Source organism: Hemiscyllium ocellatum, chromosome 9 (assembly GCF_020745735.1).
Source record: "Hemiscyllium ocellatum isolate sHemOce1 chromosome 9, sHemOce1.pat.X.cur, whole genome shotgun sequence".
Lineage (NCBI taxonomy): Eukaryota > Metazoa > Chordata > Chondrichthyes > Orectolobiformes > Hemiscylliidae > Hemiscyllium > Hemiscyllium ocellatum.
The window spans coordinates 27,880,029-27,905,045 of NC_083409.1; the positions used below are offsets into that span (position 1 = coordinate 27,880,029).

The 25,017-nt window shown below is 42.6% G+C and overlaps 1 protein-coding gene across 3 annotated transcripts in view; it reads left to right on the top strand.

The window, feature by feature from the left end:
• Positions 1-25,017, top strand: part of gtpbp3 (GTP binding protein 3, mitochondrial) — a 45,253-nt gene that overhangs the window by 6,930 nt on the left and 13,306 nt on the right. For all 3 annotated transcript variants that reach the window (XM_060830089.1, XM_060830087.1, XM_060830088.1), the window contains exons 2-9: positions 5,477-5,633; positions 7,979-8,075; positions 11,146-11,204; positions 13,063-13,128; positions 15,384-15,493; positions 18,364-18,445; positions 19,527-19,708; positions 23,051-23,279. In XM_060830089.1, the coding sequence (XP_060686072.1) occupies positions 5,523-5,633; positions 7,979-8,075; positions 11,146-11,204; positions 13,063-13,128; positions 15,384-15,493; positions 18,364-18,445; positions 19,527-19,708; positions 23,051-23,279 (936 nt within the window). In that variant the 5' untranslated portion in view covers positions 5,477-5,522. The remainder of the gene's footprint in view (positions 1-5,476; positions 5,634-7,978; positions 8,076-11,145; positions 11,205-13,062; positions 13,129-15,383; positions 15,494-18,363; positions 18,446-19,526; positions 19,709-23,050; positions 23,280-25,017) is intronic.

The following is a 25,017-nucleotide window of genomic DNA, read 5'->3' on the forward strand; positions in this document are numbered from 1 at the left end:
AATTTTGATGTCGTCCACAAACTTACTAACCATGCTTTCCGTATTCTCATCCAAGTTATTCATATAAACGGCAAACAAAAGAGGACCCAGAACCGATGCCTGTGGAACACTGCTGGTCATGGGTCTCCAGTCCAAAATCATCCTGCCATTAAGCCAATTATGTATCCAATTGGCAATCTTACCTTGGATCTCATGTGACCTAATTTTACACATTAGTCTACTATGTGAAACCTTGCCAAAGACTTTACTAAAATCCAAATAAACAACTTCTACTGCATCACTATCATCAATCTTTCTGGTAACTTCCTCAAAAAATCTCAGTCAAGTTTTTGAGACATGATTTTCCTTGCATAAAACCCTAAGCAATTTTTACTTCTCTAAATGTCCATAAATTCTATCTTTTATAATCACCTCCAACAATTTACCCACAACCAAAGTCAGACTCCAGGTCTATAGATCCCAGGTTTCTCATTACAATCTCCCTTAAACAAAGGTTTAATATCAGCTACCCTCCAGTCATCAGGCACCTTGCCCATAGTTATAGATGATGCAAATATTTCTGCAAGGGTTCTTCCAATTGCCTCATTTACCTCCCACAATGTTTTAATGTTCCCATATCAGATTACATCCTGGAGATTTATCCGCCTTTATTTATATTCTTCAAGTCCTCCCAAACTTCCTCTTCTGTAATATGAAGTGTTTTTAAAACATCGAAGTTTATTTCTCTGCATTATCTGGACTCCATTTCTTTTTCCACAGTAAAAATATTCATTTAGTATCTCTTCCATTTGCTGGGGTTCAATACAAAGATGATCTCCTTGTTCTTTAAGAGGCCCTACCCTCTCTCTCACTATCCTTTTGCTGTTAAGTGACTAGGATACACTTAGTGTCAGAGGTCTGGATGGAGTAGAATTTGTACGAAGCATCCAGGAGAGTATTCTAGAGCAGTATGTCAATAGTCCGATGAGGGAAGGGGCCATTATTGGACCTGGTACTGGGGAACGAGCCAGGATAGGTGGTAGAAGTTGCAGTGGGGGATTTCTTTGGGAACAGTGACCACAATTCTGTAAGTTTTGAATACTCGTAGATAAAGAAGAGAGTGGTCCTAAGGGAAGAATACTAAAGCAGGCCAAGGCCAATTATATCAAAATTAGGCAGGAGCTGGGAAATGTGTATTGGACACAGCTATTTGAAGGGAAGTCCACATTTGAGATGTGGGAGGCTTTCAAAGATAGGTTAATGGTAGTACAGGATAGGCATGTCGCGTTGAAGGCAAAGGATAGGAAGGGCAAGATTCGTGAACCGTGGATGGCAGGAGAAATTGTCCGACCAGCCAAGAGGAAAAGGGAAGCGTACATAAGGTGTTGGCAGCTAAGAACGGAATGGGCCCTGGAGGGATATCGGAAGAGTCGGACAAGTCTTAAACAAGGAATCAAGCTGGCTAAAAGGGGTCATGAAATAGCTTTAGCAAGCAGAATTAAGGAAAATCCCAAAGCGTTTTATTCTTATATAAGAAGGAAGTGGATAACTAGAGAAAGGATTGGTTCACTAAAAGATAATGAAGGAAGGCTGTGTGCCGAATCTGAGAGAATAGGTGAGATTCTGAATGATTACTTTGCATCAGTGTTCACTGAGGAGAGGAACATGCTGAATCTTGAGATTAGAGATAGCAGTTTGATTAGTCTGGATCACGTTGGCATAAGTAGGAAAGATGTGTTGGGTTTGCTAGAGATTATTAAGGTGGACAAATCCCCAGGAGCGGATGGGATTTATCCCAGGTTGTTGAGGGAGGTGGGAGAGGAAATAGCTGGGGCCCTGACAGATATCTTTGTGGCATCCTTAAATACAGGTGAGGTGACGGAGGACTGGAGGGTTGCTCATGTTGTCACCCTGTACAAGAAGGGTAGTAGGGATATTCTGGGTAACTACAGACCAGTGAGCCTGACATCGGTGGTGGGGAAGTTGCTGGAAAGGGTACTGAGAGATAGGATCTATTTATATTTAGAAAGTAATGAGCTTATCAGTGATAGACAGCATGGTTTTGTGTGGGGGAGATCGTGCCTTACCAACCTAATAGAGTTCTTTGAGGAAGTGACCAAGTTGTTAGATGAAGGAAGGGCTGTTGATGCCATATACATGGACTTGTAAGGCGTTTGATAAGGTTCCCCATTGTAGACCAATGGAGAAAGTGAAGTCACATGGTGTGCAGGGCGTTCTAGCTAGGTGGATAATGAACTGGTTGAGCAACAGGAGACAGAGAGTAGGAGTTGAAGGGAGTTTCTCGAAATGGAGAATGGTGACCAGTGGTGTTCCACAGGGATCAGTATTGGGACCACTGTTGTTTGTGATATGCATAAATGATCTCGAAGAGGGCACTGTTGGTATGATCAGCAAGCTTGCAGACGACACAAAGATTGGTAGAGCAGCAGAAAGCATAAGGGACTGTCAGAGAATACAGGAGGATATAGATAGACTGGAGAGTTGGGCGGAAAAGTGGCAGATGGCTTTCAATCCAGACAAATGTGAGGTGATGCATTTCGGCAAATCTAATTCTAGAGTGAATTATGCAATGAATGGAAGAGCCTTGGGAAAAGTTGATGGGCAGAGAGATCTGGGAGTGCAGATCCATTGTACCCTGAAGGTTGCTGCGCAGGTGGATAGAATGGTCAAGAAGGCATATAGTATGCTTGCCTTCATTGGAAGGGGTATTGAATATAAGAGCTGGCAAGTCATGTTAAAATTGTACAAGACATTGGTTCAGCTGCATTTGGAATACTGTGTACACTTCTGGTCGCCACATTACCAAAAAGATGTGGACGCTTTGGAGAGAAGGTTCACGAGGAAGTTGCCTGGTATGGAAGATGCTAGCTATAAAGAGAGGTTGAGTAGGTTAGGTTTGTTTTTACTAGAAAAAAGGAGATTGAGGGGGGAACCTGATTGAGGTTTACAAAATCATGAAGGGTATAGACAGGGTGGATAGAGACCAGCTTTTTCCCAGGGTGAAGGATTCCATAATGAGAGATCATACTTTCAAGGTGAGAGGTGGAAAGTTTAAGGGGGATACACGTGGCACACAGAGGGTTGTGGGCATTTGGAATGTGTTGCCAGCAGAGGTGGTAGAGGCAGGCACGGTAGATTCATTTAAGATACGACTGGACAGATGCATGAGTAGGTGGGGAGCAGAGGGATGCAAATGCTTAGGAATTGACTGACAGGTTTTAGTCTGTACATTTGGATCTGCTCAGGCTTGGAGGGCCGAAGGGCCTGTTCCTGGGCTGTAAATTTTCTTTGTTCTTAATGTATTTGTAGAATCCCTTTGGATTATCCTTAACCTTATCTGCCAATGCTATCTCATATTCTCTCTTTGCATTCCTGATTTCTTTTTTAAGAATGCCTCTACACACTCTGTTCATTTGGAGACACCGAGAGTGTCTGACAACTGAACATACTCTCGTTATACTTTAGCAGAAAGAACTTAGATCTTGTTTGACTAAGGCAATAGCTGCTCCAAGCTTTAGTGCGTCCCTCAGCATGTAGTGCTGGAACTTGTAAGGAATATGCCTGTCTGCAACACTGGATTGAGGTCAACTCTTTGCACTGGAAGGTCAACAGTTTTTGGGCAGACCAAAAAGCGTATTTCATCGCATTGATGGTTCTCCAGGTGCAGTCCTGGTGTGCATCCCAGAAAGAAGCCTGTAGAGCACAGAGTCCTTGTCGTGCTCAGGGCAAACCTTGACAAAAACCATGGTGTGCCAGAAAGTTATTGAGTACCGAGGGTGATCACTGACCAGCCTGAATCTGTGCACACCTGCCACCTAAACCACACATATCATTTTTGTTTATTGAAGGCAATCAGGAGCGTGAACCCTGTTTGATTTTCTCTCCCTTTCCCCTGCGGCTTCTTGGTTCAATTATCTCAACCCAGCTCAAATAAGTTAACTCTGCATGGACCTTGGGGTCACGGGCTGACACTCCTGTGCAGTCTTAAGGGAGTGCTGCACAGTCGAAGGATTTGGCTTTTGGATGACATGTTAAATTGACACACCATTTGCCTCCTAAAGTGACAAACTGGCCATAAGTCACATTTATAAGCCATATTGCAGATATCCAGATCATGCGTACACATACATGCATGTTATACCTTGCATGCGTACACGTGCATGCAAGTTATACCTTGCTATTTCCTATTCTATAATACCTTGTACTTTCGCATTCCTCACCAACACTATTCCCTGTTTCCCATATCATTGCCAAGTTAGTTTAAATCCTTCTTAATAGCACTAGCAAAACACCCTGCAAGGAAATTTGAGCTAGAGCTGTGTAGGTGCAATCCATCCAGCGTGGACAGGTCTCCTCAGAACTGACTTCAAAGTCCCTCCGTCTTTCACTATCTCTCTATCTATGTATTCATCTGCTTTATCCTCTTACACTAAGTAATCCAGAAATTACTACTTTTAACTCTGCTTGCTAATTTCCTAGCTAGCTTGCTAGTTTCTGACTGCAGGATCACATCCCTGTCTCCACCAACATTATCGGTATCAATGTGGGCCATAACCCATTTCTCCTGCGTTCCTCCCACCCTACCACCAACCCACCCAGTGGTACTCTGTGTTCATGACAGTATTAGGGAGGCAACATACCATCCTGAATTCATGCCTATGTCCACAGAAATGCCAGCCTGTATCTCTAACAATCAGATTTCCTATGACTTTTGAGCCATTAGAGCTGAGGCAGCATAGTTGTCCTGGACAGGCTTCTGCCTGCAATGTCCGTGTGAAGCATGATCACCTTCAATGACAGGACTGGATACTGTTTGTATAGTGAAGTGTCCTCGGAGTACTCCTGCACTGCTTGGATATTTCTTCTGGGAGCACCCAGTTCCTCTCTCTGAAACTGCAGGATGACTACCACTATACCTACTCTCTCTACAAAAGTTCTTAGCCTGACAAATGTGCTGCAGTGACAAAACCTGAAGCATGAGCTGCTGCAGTTGATGACATTTCTTGCACTTATAATAATTCGGGACACAGGAAGTAACCTCCAGAGATTGGAGTTGACCTGCCTTTCCTTTACCTATTAGATAAAAAAACTTCCAAATTTATGAACAAAAACCAATCTATCTCAGTCTTGAAAGCTCCACTTATTTTTGGATCCCAAAACATATCATGTGTGAAGTGACAATATTTTATCTTTGCGTTAACCTCAGCCGCGGCCTCTGGCTGAGTATTGACCCTGAAAGAAAAGAGCAGCAGTGGATGGATAGGATTGAAAAACGGACACTATGATGTGTTTTGGTCTTTTTTGTCAAATGAAATTGTTTCTGCTTATACACACCTGGCTTCATCATTGCAACCCTGATTGTCCTCCTGCAGTAAAATGCTATTTGAGTTAGTGGGGCTGACATTGCTAATGGGTTTAGTTTCATATTCATTGTTTCTGTGCTAGATTGATTGTAATACTTAGCTCTTTTGCATAGGAGGAATTGTTTAGCAAGGAAAATAACTGGACTGGCAGCAACTTATATGAGCAGTGCCAAAGACTCTGGCCTTTCGTACCAAGCAGCAGTGTGCACTGAGCTGAAGAAACCATTGGTGATCCAGAAGCTGCCTTTACTTCCACTCAAATCCACTGAAGTAAGTTGCTTTGGTCAGATAAATGCAAAGTACTTTAAATAGTTGTTAGCCGTCAGTCTGATCTAAATTCAGACATTATCATAAATGAGATTTGTCATTTATTGCCCATGAGCTAGGTTGCAGAATTAACCTGATTAATGAAACAAAATAACATGAAAGCTGCTTCATACCTGATTTATTTGTTATAATATTTTGACTGATCTGAGAGAACTGCTTACTGAGACTGTCGAGTCAAGTGGTTGTTAGAAACCAGTTAATGGTACTTGACATGGGGTTGAGGGGGCGAGAGTGCTGGTGTTGGTGGAGACATGTTGGCCTGATGTTATGTAGGACTGGAGGCACTATGTGGTAATGTAGACGTGCCGAGATGCATGATATGAACAGGAGATACTGACTGAGACAAATGGCTTGATAATGCTGTATGATTCATTGGAGGTGTGTAAGAGTGTCAGTGACTGAAAGAGTTAAGACTGAGCGGTTTGTTAAACCCCTTCCACTACGATGACATCATACGGACTTGGTGGGAGAACAGCTTAGGATCTTGTGGAATTCCTAGCCTTTGTAACAATGTCTTCTCATACAATTTAACTTGTACATAGTTCTTAAAAAGAAATATATTTTGTTTAAGCGAAGAGCCTCTTGTTACATGTCCAAGTAGTTTTCCTCTACCACAATAAACTAAGCAGGCCGTCTGGATCTAACTATATAAGAGGATGGGGGCATTAAACTGACTTCATGGTGAGCAAGAGTGCAGATGGCATCATCCAACATGCTGAACAGTGATAAGGTTTCAATTTAGCTGTAGTGTGCTTGTAGAAATGGAGGTTTGAAGATAGCGTCAAACTCTGCTCATGCAGACAGTCAGCAGCAGAAAGAGCAGAATATTTAAGAACCCAACAAAGGAGCAGTTATTGGCAAGATTCAACAGTGTACAGTGAATAATGGTAAAAGCACTTCAGACCCTGTTAGAGATGCACTGCAGCATGAGAGTTAGGAACTATTTTCAGAAGGAAGTGTGGTTACTCCAATGCAGATACAAACGGCATTGGGTGCCACTGATCTGTAGGAGCAGTTCCGAATCGAGGTTCAGCTAGAGAGTGAACAAGCTCTGTGGGTAAAGTTAAAGTCCCTGGTGGACAAGGGAAAACTTTACAAAAATTGGCACAGAGTTGTGGACTGGGAAAGTTAGAGGTACACTCAGCTCAGATTAATCATTGTTGCCACAGTAAACGTGCATCAGAAGGCATGGGTAGTGTAAGGGAAAACCAAGGGCCATCGGAGCAATTCGAAAAGTGATTGCAGACCCAGGAAGATCACAAAGTCGGAATTAAAGCAATAATTGGCTTGAAACCTATGCAGAGAAGGTGAAATAGAAAAAGTAAGTTGTGAGACTTTACTAAGGTCATACAAATAAAATTTTTAAAAACTACAACCTTCAGGGTAAACTCAGGCAGCTCCTTACAATTTAATGCAGGGTATATTGCTCATGTGAATAACTACAAATTATAGGGTAATCTGAGAAAGCTATTGAAAAAGAAGGGTGGCACAGTGGTTAGCACTGTTGCCTCTCAGCGCCAGAGACCTGGGTTCAATTCCCACCTCAGGCGACTGACCGTGTGGAGTTTGCACATTCTCCCTGTGTCTGCGTGGGTTTCCTCCCACAGTCCAAAAATGTACAGGTTAGGTGAATTGGCAACATGCTATGTTGCCCGTAGTATGAGATGAAGGGGTAAATGTAGGGGAATGGGTCTGGGTAGGTTGCACTTCGGCGGGTCGGGGTGGACTTGTTGGGCCGAAGGGCCTGTTTCCACACTGTAAGTAATCTAATGTAATAAAAAGGGTGGAGGAAGGGGATGAATTAGTATTGGAGCTGAAGACAGCAGGAATCAGCCAGAAACAGTTATGATTAAAACAGGAATGGTTATGAACACATTCGTTGTGGGATTCATTCAGTCAAGTCATTAGGAAAGTGGGAATTGTTTATTCATCCATTAGTTGTGGGATTCATCCAGAGAAGCAGCAGAAGAGGTGGGAATTCTCCAATTCATCTACAGAAAACAGAAATCCATAACTTTCACCCAAAAAATGTCGAAAAACCCTCCAGGCATGACATAAAGTAGCTGCTCCACTATTACTGTAAAATTGGAAGACTTTTTCAAGCAAGCAAGATCAATAGTCACATTTGGAAGTAAGATATGACTTCATAAACAATATTGCCAGGAAGATTTAGGCATACAAGATCGTTGTTTCAGGCATTCCTTGGTATTAAACATTTCAGATCTTTACACCCTTGTACATCAATGTTGATTCTTTTTGACTGAAAATGCCTTGCTTTTTGACATTAGGTGCGTGTGGATGTTCATTACTGCGGTGTGAACTTTGCTGATTTTCTGGTATGCCGGGGACTGTATCAAGAGCAACCTCTGGTTCCCTTCACTCCAGGTAAAGCCAGCCTTGGTCTCATAAGAATAACAGATGTTACCTTCTTGTTTGGATCTGGAGTTCAGAAGTTTAATACCATTTGGTGTGCACTTGGGTGCACCTTGAGCCTGCCCATTTGAAGCAAACCTAAGCCCATGTGAAATTTGTGGCAGGGATATGTTTGAAATTTACTCAGCAGTTTCTGGCCTGCATGAATTTGAAAAAGAAAACGACACTTCAAGTGTCTTAAAGGAGAAGAGTGAGGTGGAAAAAGGAAGAGAATTTGGGAAAGAATTTTTGAAGGTAAATTTCATGTGCATGTAGCTGTCAACTCCAATTGCACTGAACAACTCGCTAGGCCATTTCAGGGTCAGTTAAAAGTCAACCACTTTATTGTTAATCTGGAGTGGAGTGTTGACCAGACCAGGTTAGGACAGCAGACTCCCTTCTCTTAAGAAAAGACATTAATGAACCACATGAGTTTTACAACAATTGATGATTAATGAGACCAGCTTTCATCTTCCGATTTCTTTGTTGAATTTAATTTCCATCAGCTGGGATTTGAACCAGTGTCTAGAGCAATTGGCCTGGGCCCCTGGATTCCTAGACGAGTGACAGTCCCACTTTGCCACAATGTCTTTACTGTTAGCAGTTCTAGAGCTTAGGATATAGACAACTGAAGTCATGGCCACCAGTGGAATAATGACCAATGTAAGGCAGACTCAAGAGACCAGAATTGGAAGAGTGCAAATGTCTTTACATTTGAAGGCTACAAGTCAGTACAGAGGTAGGGAGGGTTTTGCCCTTGCAGAGATTTGAAGATTTTCCCCCTCTAAAGATATCTTATGTTTGTGTCCTTTGATGTAAGGGAGCAAAGATAAGGACTACATTTTGGGACAATGATCAAGATGAGGGAGATAAATTATTTGAATGGGGATGAGGATGACAAAAGTGGAGATGACCAGAGGATGAATTGTAGAAATATTGGGATGAATGGAAATCCTAATAGAAGTAGGTGGGATTTAGAAAATGTAGGTCTAGATGATTGGGAGAAAATGTTTGCCAAATGTGGGAGGAACCTAATGGGGTTGGGGAGGGTAATGGTGTTGGGAGAGGTGAATGGGTTGGGAAAGATGCAATGAGGTTGTGGGTAAAGGAATCAGATAAGATTTAAGAGGATTGGAGGGTAAAGGGATTACATTGGATATAGTGGGGTTGAGGAATAAGGAGGTTGGGAGGGGTGCAATGGGATTGGGGGTAATGGGGTTGGGAGAGATATAATAAGGTTCAGGGGTAATGAGGTTGGGGAGGGTGATGGGTTGAGAGTAGAGAATTATCTGTAATCCATAATGAAGACCACATGAGAATAAATACATGTTTTGCACTTTAACAGGCCCATTCACCACTATCGAGGACTGTCACAGTTCTAATGTAGGAAACATGACAGCCAATATGTACACAGCAAGATCCAATTAACCGCAACCTATTATGACCTGAATAATCTATGAAACTACTGAGAGGGCAGATGGACTTCAGTTTAATATCTCATCTTAAAGACAGTGCTTCTGACAATGCAACAGTCCTTCAATCATTTACCAGTCAAGGCTTGGAACGGGACTTGAACCCAAAACCTTGTAACTTAGAGACGAGAGCATGTTTCTAACTGAGCTGTGGCTGACATGGAGAAAATGAACTCTTTTTAAAAAAAAATCATAATGAATTAAGACGGAAGGTAAAGTCAGTAAAGATGGGAAGTCCAAGGAAGGGAGCAATGATGATATTTCTGAGAGATTTGGCATGGTATTTGAGTGAGCAGTAGAGAACCAGGATTTTAAATGAGTGCTGAGAGGCACTGAGCAAATTAAAGAGATGCTCAGTAGAGTGAGGAGCCGGTTGAATTTGTAGTTTGGCGATAGCTACAATGTCACCATGATCGTCTGGGTTCGGGAAAACACTAGAAGGTAGAGCCAGATGGGGAGACTTCATATATGGGGAAGGATTCTGGAAAGTCCATGACTTGGATGGAAAAAATGGAATAGAGTAGGAGAATAGTAATTTATTGTCGCTTGCATTTTTACAAAAAATTACAGTGAAAAGTGTTTAAGTCACCATACTCTGGTACCTATATAAATAACAGGAATCAATTAAGACAGAGTCCATCTTTGTTCAGTTCATGGCTCATGGATTCCCAAAGTCACAACAAAGACAGAAACCACATTTTCCACGGCTGCAGAAAGCCAGTATCGAAGCCGTTGAATTGTGGGTCATTGGAATTTCGGGTCAGACCACTTTGCTGCTGAAGACGCCACAGAAGCCACCTCAAGATCTACCTTGATGCCAAAATGACGGTCAACATTAGGTGAAGGGATCTGGACTCTGCTTCTTTTTATTCTTTTCGGCTTGGCTGCTTTTGGCTGCTTCTCAGAAGTTGGCTGCTCACCTAATGTGGGAAGTTTGGACTCATGGGTGTCTGATCTGCTCCTCTTCCCTTTAGTCATGGCACGGAATAAATATGGTGGAATGATGTTGGTGTTTAGTTTCTCCCCCTACCATCCAGCCGACAGAGTCAGAAGTGGAAAGGTCTTTGGGAGTGAACAGGGAGGGAAGATTTAACCCCCTGGCAGGACAGGTCCGAGAACAATTAAGCTGTTTTAATTTTGAAAGGAGGTCAATAAGAGGGGAAGGACCTGTGCACAATATTCAGAAATTTAATCTGGAGAGCCTCTTCAAAATCTTTTGGGATAGTAGGACAAGAAAGAGTGAGAGAAAATTGTTGAAAGTTTAGGACAAATATTAAGAAACACTTAAGTCACGGGGAGCTGAACACTTTGAAAGATCTTCTCTCTTCTGGGGGAGATGCCCTCAGTCTCATTCAAGATCTGTTGGATAATTTGATTGAGGATGTTGGCAGAGTTATAGATTTATTTTGGCTTTAGTGGATAGGCTGTAATTGTCCAATCCCACTTTCATCCCGTGTTTGAAAGACAGGCAATCAAAACGTGTAAGTCAACGCTGCTGTCATTAGCGGATAAAATCGAACTCCCAGGATTAGTTGCTTCATCAGACAAAAACACTTTTTTTTTTTAAACAGGAATGGAGTTTACAGGATCTGTGCTGGAGGTTGGTCCTAATGTCACAGCGATTCGCCAGGTGAGTGTTTAATGGTGTATTCTGAGGCTTTGCATTTCTCTGGTGTATTTGCTGGCACTGTGTGCTTTGTGTGGTTGGTACTGAACTGGTACGAGTTTCAACATTTGTTTCCTGGCCCTTATCAGTCCTTACAGAGTCTGCATTTTGTCAGTGGCCCTAGACTAGGGTGAGAAGTGGCTGAGGATGGGTGGAATCTTCCAGCGCTCCTGTTTCCAAAGACAATCCATTAGATCCCTGATGGACAATGTGCATTTTTGAAAGTTCTTATAAGCAGATGCAGTACCCTCCACATCTAACAGGTAACATCACATTAAGAATGGGCATTTGAATGGATTGCTAGAGGGCTAATAGTATCTCTTAGCCCTATTAGATGGGCAGCACGGTGGCTCAGTGGTTAGCACTGCTGCCTCACAGAGCCAGGGTCCCAAGTTCGATTCCTGCCTTGGGTAACTGACTGTGTGGAGTTTGCACATTCTCCCTGTGTCTGCATGGGTTTCCTCCTGGTGCTCCGGTTTCCTCCCACAATCCAAAGATGTACAGGTCAGGTGAACTGGTCATGCTAAACTGCCCATAGGGGTGAATATGGGGAATGGGTCTGGATGGGTTACTCTTTGAGGGTCGGTATGGACTTGTTGGGCCAAAGGGTCTGTTTCCATACTGTAGGGAATCGAATCTAATCTGTGGAACAATTCCCAAGTGAGAGTCAGTGCCTTCAAGAGTGAAGAAGAAAAGTCAAAGAAGGGGAGATCCCTGAGAGGGGTCAGACTGGAAAGTGGAGTTGACACCACAACCAGATCATCCAGAATAGGATAGAATTGCCTTTATTGTGATGTGCACTCAAATGAGTGCAGTGAAAAGTTTGTAATGTTGCCTCTTGGCACCATCTTAGGTACAGAGTAACTAGATACAGATACTTTAAGTGTTGTTACAGAGTAAAAAAATAAAGGTTAGCATAGGAACAGAATTTAAAAAGTCCAGAATGATAGTAGAAGTGACCATAAATTACTTAGGTTCCAGACCCCTTCCAACATGAATTTGTGCCTATCGGCCCCAGAACACAAGGCCATGTTGCCTCCACATGCCGGCCTCCACCCAGGACTCGTTTGGCCGCTGCTCTGGCTCCAGTCTGTGACTGTCCTGCCACTACTGCAGGCATCAGCCTGCTCTCACTGCATGGGGCCTTGCCCCTGCTCACCACCTGCCACCACAGGACTCAGCCCCCGTGCTCTCTGCTTCTGCCTGAGCTCCGGCTGCAACCCGTCTCCCTCAACTCCACTCTCCAGGTAAGGTCGACTACTCAGATGGTTGCAGGTTGGGGGGGAGATAGACAATAGGCTATAAAGAGGAGAGAAAAAAAAGAAAAGGAACCGGAGAGCAGAGCAGTTCTGACTGGAGCGTCCCATATTTTACCCCTAATTAATGGAACAGGCTCAAAGCACCAATTGACCTATTTCTGCTTCTAACTCTTTCGTACATATGAATTTTCATAAACTTGTCATTTTTGATGCTTTTTCTAACTAGACTGGGCATAATGATGTCTGTATTATTTCTCACTTCATGTTTGATAAGTAACACTTTATCCAGTATTACTATTAATTACATTTTTAAACAGAGATGGTTTGTCACAGCAACACCACACCAGTAATTTGATTATAACATTTCGAAAATATCAGTCTGAGTAAACATTTATTGAAGAGAAATATCTGCCTAGATATATCTGACTAATTAGATTGGAATTGTTTTCCTTGCCTGTAAACTATTCTCCAGTACTCTGTGTATTGGAGTGCTGGCATGCCTTATAACAGTTTCTGAATAGTATGCAGCACAAGTTCTCCTAACATATGACATTTCTGTTCAGGGAGACCGTGTGATTGGTGTGAGTTACTTTGGGGCAATGGCAGAACAGTGCGTTGTTGACCACACGGTAAGTGGTATTGCACATCAAAAGGGTTTATCATTGAAGTTCTTTTGTCAGGGATTAGTGACTTAATATATCTTTTGGTGGATGAATGCGGTGGTAGAACAAGAATGATTTATTAAGAATATTGGTTTTATGATTTAAAAGAGATGTACAGAGATGTACAGCATGGAAAAAGACTCTTCGGTCCAATCTGTCCATGCCGACCAGATATCCCAACCCAATCTTGTCCCACTTGCCAGCACTCAGCCCATATTCCTCCAAACCCTTCATATTCATATACCCATCCAAATGCCTCTTAAATGTTGCAATTGTACCAGCCTCCACCACATCCTCTGGCAGCTCATTCCATACCCGTACCACCCTCTGCATGAAAAAGTTGCCCCTTCGATCTCTTTTATATCTTTCCCCTCTCACCCTAAATCTATGCCCTCTAGTTCTGGACTCCCCAACTCCATGGAAAAGACTTTGCCTATTTACCCTATCCATGCCCCTCATAATTTTATAAACCTCTATAAGGTAACCCCTCAACCTCCAACGCTCCAAGGAAACCAGCTCCAACCCGTTCAGCCTCTCCCTGTAGCTCAAATCCTCCAACCCTGGCAACATCTTTGTAAATCTTTTCTGAACCCTTTCAAGTTTCACAACATCTTTCTGAAAGGAAGGAGATCAAAATTGCATGCAATATTCCAACAATGGCCTAACCAATGTCCTGTGCAGTCCCAACATGACCTCCCAACTCCTGTACTCAATACTCTGACCAATAAAGGAAAGCAAACTAAACGCCTTCTTCACTTCCTATCTACCTAGGACTCCACTTTCAAGGAGCTATGAACCTGCACTCCGAGGTCTTTTTGTTCAGCAACACTCCCTAGGACCTTACCATTAAGTGTATAAGTCCTGTTAAGATTTGCTTTCCCAAAATGCAGCACCTCACATTTATCTGAATTAAACTCCATCTGCCACTTCTCAGCCAATTGGCCCATCTGGTCAAGATCCAGTTGTCATGTGAGATAACCCTCTTCGCAGTCCACTACACCTCCAATTTTGGTGTCATCTGCAAACTTACTAACTGTATTGCTTATGCTCGCATCCAAATCATTTAAGTAAATGACAAAAAGTAGTGGACCCAGCATCGATCCTTGTGGCACTCCAGTGGTCACAGGCCTCCAGTCTGAAAAACAACCCTCCACCACCACCCTCTGTCTTCTACCTTTGAGTCAGTTCTGTATTCAAATGACTAGTTCTCCCTGTATTCCATGACATCTAACCTTGCTAATCAGTCTCCCATGGGGAACCTTGTCGAACGCCTTACTGAAGTCCTTATAAATCACATCTACTGCTCTGACCTCATCAATCCTCTTTGTTACTTCTTCAAAAAACCCAGTCAAGTTTGTGAGACATAATTTCCCATGCACAAAGCCATGTTGACTATCCCTAATCAGTCCTTGCCTTTCCAAATACATGTACATCCTGTCCCTCAGGATTCCCTCCAACAACTTGCCCACTACCAAGGTCAGACTCACAGGTCTACAGCTCCCTGGCTTGTCTTTACCGCCCTTCTTAAACAGTGGCACCACGTTTGCCAACCTCCAGTCTTCCGGCACCTCACCTGTGACTATCGATGATACAAATATCTCAGCAAGAGGCCCAGCGATCACTTCTCTAGCTTCCCACAGAGTTCTCGGGTACACCTGATCAGGTCCTGGGGATTTATCCAGCTATACCCGTTTCAAGACATCAGGTATCTCTGTTTGTTCAGTCTTCTGAGCATTGCTAATGATGATCCACAGAGATGTCAAAATACACAGTTGGAAATGACTAGTACAGCGTCTCATGCAGCCCCACACAATCTGGTCACTGAAGATGCTTTGAGTTTGTACTGAGTTACTCCAGGGTGCTACTCTACACAACAGTGATGGTGTTTCAATTGGCCTTGACAACCTATCCAACCTGAGTGCCGGAAAAGACACTGGGGGTCCTGCTGTTGACTATAATCCGGTTACCTCTGTTAGAAAGCAGATAGCGTGTGAGTTTTCAATAGTTGCATAGCCTGTTTGCATTTAAAGTTCAGGATGGTGAATGAATCACTAGAGAATTAACATTATACAAGAGCGGAGAGGGAGAAAATCAGGAAATGCCTTAATGGAGTATGGTGTGTAATCGAGCAAGAGGCAGTATATACATATTTCACCCAACTGCCTCCTGCTCGGTTACACACATGACTAACGTGCAGACTGACTTGCCTGAAATCCCTGCAGATGCTGTGGCCCATTGGAGAAGAGGTCCCCTACGAGGTGGCTGCTACCTTACCAGTTTCATATGGCACGGTGATTCTGGCACTGCAGCACCGAGCAAAGACAAGGCCAGGGTGAGATGCCACTGTATTTTGTTTTAGTGCAACTTCTATGTGATTGTCAACAGACAATGTACTGTGCTGCTGGTGAAGAGCACTTGGAAAACACAATTGTTTTTTTTCGCCTGTCTCTACTTTTGATCTCTCTTTGCTGCAAGTTGTGAAGAAAACTCTGCACCCCAAACAGCCCGTCTCTCTTCCTCTCAAGCGCAGACGAAGCTACGAGTCAAGTATACCATTTCTAATCCTTTTTCAGTTCCCAGTATTTTGTAGTTTTCTTCTTTTTGTCTTATCCGTCAAGGCAATGTTTAGATTACTGCAGCTTAAAGGAGGATATTTGGTATTTAATGATTGTGCTATCCCTTAGGCTTGCTCTCTTGCTCTTCAGTCATATCATTGTAAATGTTTCATTGTCAAATATATATCCTCTTTGAAAGCTGCCACTAAATCTGCTTCTATAATATACAATTATCACAGAAAAATAAAAAATATCTTCTCAATCCCCCATGAGATTTTTTGACAAATAACTTAAATCTGTCTTCTCTGATTACTGGTCCTTGTCTACTGTAGATTTTTGAATACCTCTATTAAATAATTTTTAGGAGCATATCCTCAGATCTCACCCATACACTGTAGTCCTTCAGCCCCGGCACCTTTCTGGAGAATCTCTGCGTTCTAACATCCTCCTGTCCCTTTAATGTCCCTCTAATGTCCGAAGTGTGCTTTCAAGAATTAGACATGCTATCCAGCCAAGGCCTAACTACTGATTTATAATGATGTTTAATATCACTTTGTTTTGCTTTTGTGCTCTTGAGCCTCCTTTTCTATAAAATCCAGGAATTCTCTTGATTTTTTAAACAGCATTTTTTACTATTCATTCATGGGATGTAGACATCACTGGCTGAGATGGCATTTATTGCCTATCCCTTGTTACCCTTGAAAGGGTGAATTTGCTTGGCCATTTCAGAGAGCAGTGAAGAGTTAACGTGCCCTGCCATGTTTAAAAATTTGTGTTGTGTGAAATTTTAAAAATCCACCCCACTGTGAGATTGTAGTGTAATTCCCCGCCAGATTAACTATTAATCTCGCTACTGGCTCAGATGTATTTTTCTATGATGTTCTCCCTCTCCTGAAGGTTATGCTTGGAGTCCAGCATCTTTTCCAATGTAGTTCTATTATCTTTCTCTTTTTTAGGACATTGGCCTACTCCTGTTCCGATGGTCCTTTCAGCCCTTGCACCTGTTCTGCCATTCAGTGAGATTATGGTGGATCTGTGGCCTAACTCCATGTACCTGCTTTTGGCACATATCCCTTAATGCCTTTATCTAACAAAAATGTATCTATCTCAGATGTAAAATCAACAACTAACCTAGCATCTATTTTTGTTTGGGGGAAGAGAATTCCAAACATTTAACATCTCTCCTGAATGGTCTGGCCATAATTCTCAAACAATGCCCCCTAATTCTAGAATCCTCAACCAGTGGAAATAGTTATCTACCCGACCTTTTTATGTTAATATCTTGAAGACTTCGATTCAGGTGGCACTTTGATTCAGTGGTTATCAGCGCTGCTTCACAGCACCAGGGACTCAGGTTCGATTCCAGCCTCAGACGACTGTCTGTGTGGAGTTTGCACATTCTCCCCGTGTCTGCATGGGTTTCCTCCGGGTCTCCAGTTTCCTCTCATAATCCAAAGATGTGCAGGTTAGGTGAATTGGCCATGCTAAATTGCCCATAGTGTTCAGGAATATGTAGGTTAGGTGCATTAGTCATAGGTGAAGGAAGGATAGTAGGGTTATGGGTTACTTTTCAGAGGGTTGGTGTGGACTTATTGGGCCAAAGAGCCTGTTTTGACACTGTAAGGATTCTGTGATTCGAGAGAAAACAGGTCTAATTTGCATAATTTGTCCTTATAACTTAACCCCTACGTCCATGTATCTTTTCTGCAACACTGGGCATAGTTTCTGCTCTAGTACCACAGTGAACAACTGTTGGTATTGAGTGAGCACAGATACTAGCACTGAGATAAATTATTACTTTTTATTTGTCCATGGTGCTGGGCAGATCAGCCTTTATTGCCCATCCCTAATTCCCTGGAGGATAGTTAAAAGTGAACTTCATTGCTGTAGTTCTGGAGTCACACACAGACTATACCAAGTAACGCTGGCAGATTTACTTCACTAAAAGGCATTAATGAATCGGATGGGATTTTACAACAATCAGTAGTGATTGCATCGTCACTATTAGCCTAACTTTTAATTTCAGGGCTTCTTTGTGTTGAATTCAAATAATCACCATCTGCCAAGGTGGATTTTGAACCCACATCTCCAGAACATCAGCGTGGGATTCTTGATTCTGAATATTACCATTCTGCCATCACTTACTCAAGGGGGGGATTCACTGGGATTAGTGGGAAGTAGGGATGAGGAAGGAAGGAGGAAGTCTTAAACGTTCTCACACATGCAATTTTCAGCAAGTGTCACTGGATGGCGATCACGTGCCTCTAAGAATACAGTGGTTAGAGTGTCCCCTCCATTTTCCCTGTCTGTGATCACTCACCACACGTTGAGCATGATCAGCCAACCCACGATGACACAGTGACAAAATGCACACAACGTCTCGGCAGTTTGGGAATGAGAGTTCCGGGTGATCACTGTCTTAAATTCAGACACTTGCTGAAACTTACTTCTCATGAAATACTGATAACAATTATTGTGATATCTTCTCATATGTCTATGTTAGACTTTGACAGATAATCCAGTTCTTTTTAGATCCCATACAAACACAAATTCTTTACTGTTTATAATTTGTTTGCTGATTTCATTGCTGAACGACCCTGCTCTAATTTCACATTTGCTCCTCCTTGCTTCTGTTGATATTTTTCAGGGAGACGGTTCTTGTTACGGCAGCCGCTGGTGCAGCTGGACTTGCAGCTGTGGATTTTGCATCCCATATTCTAAACACTAAGGTATGACACTGTTTGTTTATCACGTGTGTTTCTATAAATGGCCAGCCTTGCATTTACCATCTTCCGAAGTGGCATTGTCCTCACAGAAGAGGATATGAAAAGTAAACACGCGTGTAAACACCTACGCATATATTGTTCTCATCCCAGGGCTTAAGATGCTCAGAACAAAGTTACATTATGGCTGAATAGCATGGCAGTTTAGTGCTTTTCAATAGAAGTCAGCCCTGATATGAATATAGGAAGACGGTGAGCAAGGAAAGATTGGATGCCTCACACTATCAATGCTCCATGAAAAGGCAAACTGGAAGCGTTGTGTTTTGAATGAAGTGTACCTGTCCTGATCAGTTGGGCAGACGTTACAAATCTCAAGGCATCATTTGAAGTTGAGCACAGAAATCTCCTGAAATCCCTCATGTCATTCTTCCAACAGCAGCAATTATCACCATTCATTTTCCTCCCCATTGGTCATTTGTGTGAAACCATGTTCCCAGCAGATGTGATAAAAATGCTGTGAATTATTACATAGAATTTAAAGCAGAGTAATAGCTTGTGTTTACACTGCTGAAAAGCTTCATTCAGTTTATTTCATCTTACCCTATCTACATACTATTCCTATCTCCCTTATGGGCTTGCCTGATTTCCCATTAAATGCATCAGTGCAATATTCTTCAACTACTCTGAGTAACTGGCACCTGATGAGTTGTTGTCCGGGTCCTGACAATGTGCCAGTCAAATAAGAGTATTTGGTCTAGTTTGACATTTCCATTTCACTTCATCGCCTGTTCTTCTGGCTACTGAAAATACTTTGGGAAAATAAGAAATGCAACTCCTAATTCACAAACTGAATTCATTTTCTGTGTATCCTGAATCAAACATGATTTTGTGCTTCTTTCTCAAAAATAGGCGGGTGGTTGTGCGTTTCGGCTTTGTTCTAATTCTTCTTGTTCATAAATCAGATTAAATTTCCACAATTTTAGTGGTCTCATCAAAACGAGTACAATGGACCAAGTTTAAAAGTTGGCTTCTGAGCTGTCCCAGCATTGAGTACATGACCAACAATAGTCCTGCTTTCTCTTTGTAGGTCATAGCAGCTGCTGGGACGGATGAGAAGTGTGAACTAGCAGTGCAGAAGGGTGCTGTGGCAAGCATCAATTATACTACAAAGAACGTGAAGGAGGAGGTGAAAAAGCTGACTGCAAACAAAGGGGTGAACGTGGTCTTCGATGCTGTTGGAGGAGATATATTCAAGGATGCCTTCAGCAGGTATTTTCATTGCTGTCGAGTGTGATTGAGTGTTAAGTCCAACAAAGGGTAGCAAGTTGTAACAGTGAAACACTGGTTTTCCCGCAGTCTACTGTGATCTCTGTCACAGCTACAGGAAGCGATCTGTCAGATGCCAGGCTATTCCTCATCAGGATGGGAGTAGGTCTGAGGGGATTGAATATTCAGGAGTCCCCACTGGGCTGCCAATGCATGTACCAACCTCAATGAGTCAGCTAAATGTTAGTGGAGTATACAAAATAGCCTGGGATCAGGTGATATCTGTCGTTGTTGCCCTGGATTTGGGTTGAGGAAGTACTGGCAAGATCATACTGTGGGATGGACCAGCAGCAGCATGCATGGGTGAGAATTTATGGTCTTTTAGCATTGTACATAGCCCAATGAACATTAAGTTGAAAGCAGCTTACAATATGCCATTGATCTAAGCTTTCAGTTGGGAGGTTCAGAGAGTGGTGAGAACGTGAATCTCACAAGGGGAAGGGTAAAAGATCACAAGAATATGCCGAATGGAGTGAAATGATGTTCAATATATGGAAGCTTGTGCAAACCATTATGATTGGTATAGACTGTCAGGCCCTGTTTTTGTGTTGGAAATTTTGTGAAATAATAAAATGGTCCAGTACTATTGCAAGCATCTGTTATCTAGATTGCAAAAGAACTTGAAGATTAAGCACTGCTACTAGAAGACAATGCATTACTTTCAACATGATGGCACTACTTCAATACACCAATAGACCATTCTAGCCTGCTCTGCTATTGTAGATCATAGCTGATCAACTGCTTCACAGCATTTTTATGTGCTATCTCCATATCCCTTGATATCTTTAGATCTACTGATTTCTAGCTTGAACTTAATTATTGAGCATTCACATCTCTCTGGAATGGAGAATTCCAATGATTCTGAGTGAGAAGGTTGCTCTTCATCCTGCTATATGGCAAACACCTTATTTTGCGACTGTCTCCCTACCCATCCAGGGGAAACATACTTTCTATCCTTTTCGGAATTTTGTCAGTTTCAGTATGATTACCTCTAATTTACCTCTCAGTCCAAATAAATGCCAGAGGAAACAGACCTGGTCTGCCCAATCTTTCCTCATAGGACAGTCCCACCATCCCAGGAACTATAGAGTCATAGAGATGTACAGCACAGAATCAGGTTCTTCAGTCCAACTCATCCATGCCTTCCAGATATCCTAAATAAATCTAGTTCCATTTGCCAGCATTTGGCCCATCTCCCTCCAAACCCTTCACATTAATATACCTATCCAGATGCCTTTTAAATGTTGTAATTGTACCAGTCTCCAACATTTCCTCTGGCAGCTCATTCCATACATGCACCACCCTCTGTGTGAAAATGTTGCCCCTTAGGTTCTGTTTAAATCTTTGCCCTTTCACCTTAATCCTATGCCCTCTAGTTTTGGGCTCCCTCACTGCAAGGAAAATACTTTGTCTATTTACCCTATCCATGCCCTTATGGTTTTATAAACCTCAAGAAGGTCATCCCTCAGCCTCTAACGCTCCAGGGAAAATAGCTCCAGCCTATTCAGCCTCTCCCTATAGCTCAAACCCTCCAACCCTGGCAACATCCTTGTCAATCTTTTCTGAACCCTTTCAAGTTTCAGAATATCCTCCCTAGAGCAGGGAGACTAGAATTAGTGTGCTGAACGTCTTCTACACTCCCACTTTGACAAGTACCTCCTTTCTCGGTAATTTCAGATAATCTGTTACTCCATACACCTAGTTTTGGGTGGGTATTATCATGTCCTCAAGTCTGCAACATATTTTCCTGGTTTATTTAATCAGTCTTTGTGTTTTAAAGACCATCTGCCAATGAAATAAATGAAGCCAATCCATATAATATTGTAATATCGATTATGTCATTGGAATTGTTCGGTAACTAGAAACAGCAGATCAGCACATAGACTAAACGTGGCACTTAAACTGTCGCCATAGATGGAAGGTATTTTCTTACTAAAATACCAGAATTAGTGGACTGAACCTCTACTACACTTCCACTTTGACAAGTATCTCCTTTCTTGGTAATTTCAGATAACTGAATTTCAGATTTCTGAAACTTGAAAAGGTTCAGAAAAGATTTACAAGGATGTTGCTGGGTTTGGAGGTTTTGAGCTATAGGTAGAGGCTGAATAGGCTGGAGCTATTTTCCCTGAAGTGTCAGAGGCTGAGGGATGACCTTCTCAAGGTTTATAAAATCTTAAGAGCATGGATAGGGTGAATAGACAAGGTCTATTCCTTGGGGTGAGGGAGTCCAAATTCTGCCGACAGAAAATAGGCATTTGGTTCAATACACAGGCCTCCTCTTTCTCCTTCAATTTCGAACTTGCATCAAATCCTGTTTACCTATCATCCCTGTAATTCTTAACCTGTACTGACTCCCATTTATGCAATGCTTCACTACTAAAATTTGTATCAATGTTTTTTAAAAACTTCCATAGCTCAATCCATCCCTATTTCTGTAAACTCCTCCAACTCCACAACCTGCTAAGGTGTTTCCAATCTCCTCGACACTCACAGGGAGACTATGCATTGTGTTGATGTCACTTGTCAAGTAATCTAGAGACCCGGACTAATGTTCTTAGGACATGGGTTCACATCCCCCCCCCCCCCCCCATGGCAGTTGGTGTCAGTTAAATTCAGTTAATAAAAATCAGTCTCAGTAAAGGTGCCACAGATTGTTGTAAAAACCCATCCAGATCACGAATATCCTTCAAGGAAGGAAATCTGATGTCCTTACCTTGTCTGACTTACATGTGACACCAGGTCTGCAGTGATGTGGTTGACTCTAAACAGCCCCTGAAATGGCTGAGCAAGCTACTCAGTTCAAGGGAATTGGGGATTTGATACAGATGTTGGCTTGCCAGTGATGCCCACATCCCTTGAAAGAACTATTAAAAAAGAGCGATCATCCGTGATCGTATTGAACGAAGTGTCGAATGGCCTACTCCTTTCCCTATTTTCAATGTTTTTCATGTGAAGAGATCTCCCTCTGCCCCTCAGATGAATGTGAATGACCTGTGGCATTGTTTTATAGAAAAGCAAGGGGTATCTTCTCCATACTTTGGGCAATAAAGAGGATTACAATAGCTTATCTGTCCAATTAGTAGGTTGCTATTGGTAGAAATGCAAACTGGCTGTTGCATTCCTTACCCTGTGAAAGAGACCATATTTCAAAAGCACTTCATTTTCTGCTGGGTGCTTTGGGATGTCCTTGAGAAACACAATATGAATGTGAGTCTTTTGTTAATGGTCTTGATTAGATGAACTTGGCATTTGACTCATGTTTTGTGTATCTATTTGTCTCAGCTTAGCATGGGAAGGCAGAATCGTGGTTGTCGGGTTTGCTAGTGGAAATATACCGTCTGTGCCAGCCAACCTTCTGCTTCTGAAGAACGTGGCAGCCATGGGCGTTTATTGGGGAAGATACCAACATGAAGATTTCCCAACCTTCTCTAGGTCCATCATGTCTGCAGTCCAATACTGTCAGGAAGGGAGGATCAAACCTTGGGTTGGAGCTGTTTATAAACTGCAACAGGTAAATGCTGCTGGGAAAGGAATTCAAGTCATTTCAAATCGGGGCCTTCTATTCTGTCGATAATCTTTTTAATGAATTGGGCATGTGAAACACAGACAGCAGGTACTGGAGACGCATGATAGGCTCAATCTCTGTAGAAAGAAAATATAGGCTAATGTTTTCACAATTGTCCTTTGCCACGTCTGAAATGTCACCGAATCTCTGAAAATGAAGAGATGGTTGAGAGGGTAAAGAAAGGAATTTCAAAACAGAGAGTTGATGGCCTAGTGGTGTTATCACTGGACTGTTAATCCAGAAACTCAGCTAATGTTCTGGGGACCCGAGTTTGAATTTGGCATGGCAGATGGTGGAATTTGAATTCACTAAAATATATCTGGAAATAAAGATTCTACTGAAGATTGTGAAAACGCTGTAGGATTGTTAGAAAAACTCATCTGGCTCATTGATGTCGTTCAGGGAAGGAAATCCCTCGCCTAGTCTGACCCAAATGTGACTCCAGACCCACAACAGTGTGGTTGACTCTCAACTACCCTCTGAAATGGCTTAGCAAGCCATCAGTTGTATCAATCATTACAAAGTTTTAAAAAAGAAATGAAACTGGATGGTCCACCCAGCATTGACCTAGGCACCAGAACAGACAACAGCAATAACACCAGCACTGAGAGAGCTGTCTCACAGACTAGTCAAACAACAGCTGACATAGTCATACGCATGGGATTGTACCTTTCGGACAATGTCTCAGACACCACCATCATCATCCTTGCATATGTCCCGTCTCATCACTAGGACAGACCCAATAGAGGTAGTGGCGCAGTGGTATACAGTCAGGAAGGAATTGCCCTTGGAGTCCTGAACATTGACGCTGGACCCCATGAAGTCTCATGGCTTCAGATTAAACATGGGCAAGGAAACCTCCTGCTGATTACCAAATACCATCCCCCCCTTGACTGATGAATTCTCCTTATAGAACAACACTTAGAGAAAGCACCTGAGTGTGGCAAGGGCACAAAATGTACTCTGGGTGGGGGATTTCAATGTCTCCCACCAAGAGTGCCTTGGCATTAGTAAGCGAGCTGCTCTGTTCCGAAAGGACTTGGCTGATGGACTAGGTCTGTGGCAGATGGTGAGAGACCCAACAAGAGGGAAAAACATATTTCCAGTCTTCATTCTTTCCAGTCTGTGGGCTGTGGATGCATCTGTCCGTGACAGTTTTGGTAAGAGTGACCACCGCACAGTCCTTATGGAGACAAAGTACACACTGAGAATATCCTCAGTCGTGTTGTGTGGCACTTGCACTGTGCTAAATGGGTCAGACACCGAACTCAAGACTGGGCATCCATGAAGCACTGTGCGTCATCAATAGCAGCAGCACAATCTGCAACTTCATGACCTGGCATATCCCCCACTCAACCATTATCATCTAGCTAGCGATCAACCCTGGTTCACTGAAAAGTACAGGAGGACACGCCAGAAGTAACAGCTCCAGATATACCTGAAAATGAAGTGTCAACTTGGTGAAGCTACCAAACAGGACTGCATGCATGTCAAACAGCAAATGATAGATAGAGCTAAGCGTTCTCACATCCAAAGGATCAGATCTAAGCTCTGCACTCTAGCTATATCCAGTTGTGAATGGTGGTGGACAATTAAAGAATTCACTCAATATCCCTATTGTCGACAGAAGAGCACGACATGTAAGTGCAAAAGATAAGGCTGAGTATTTGCAGCAATCTTCAGC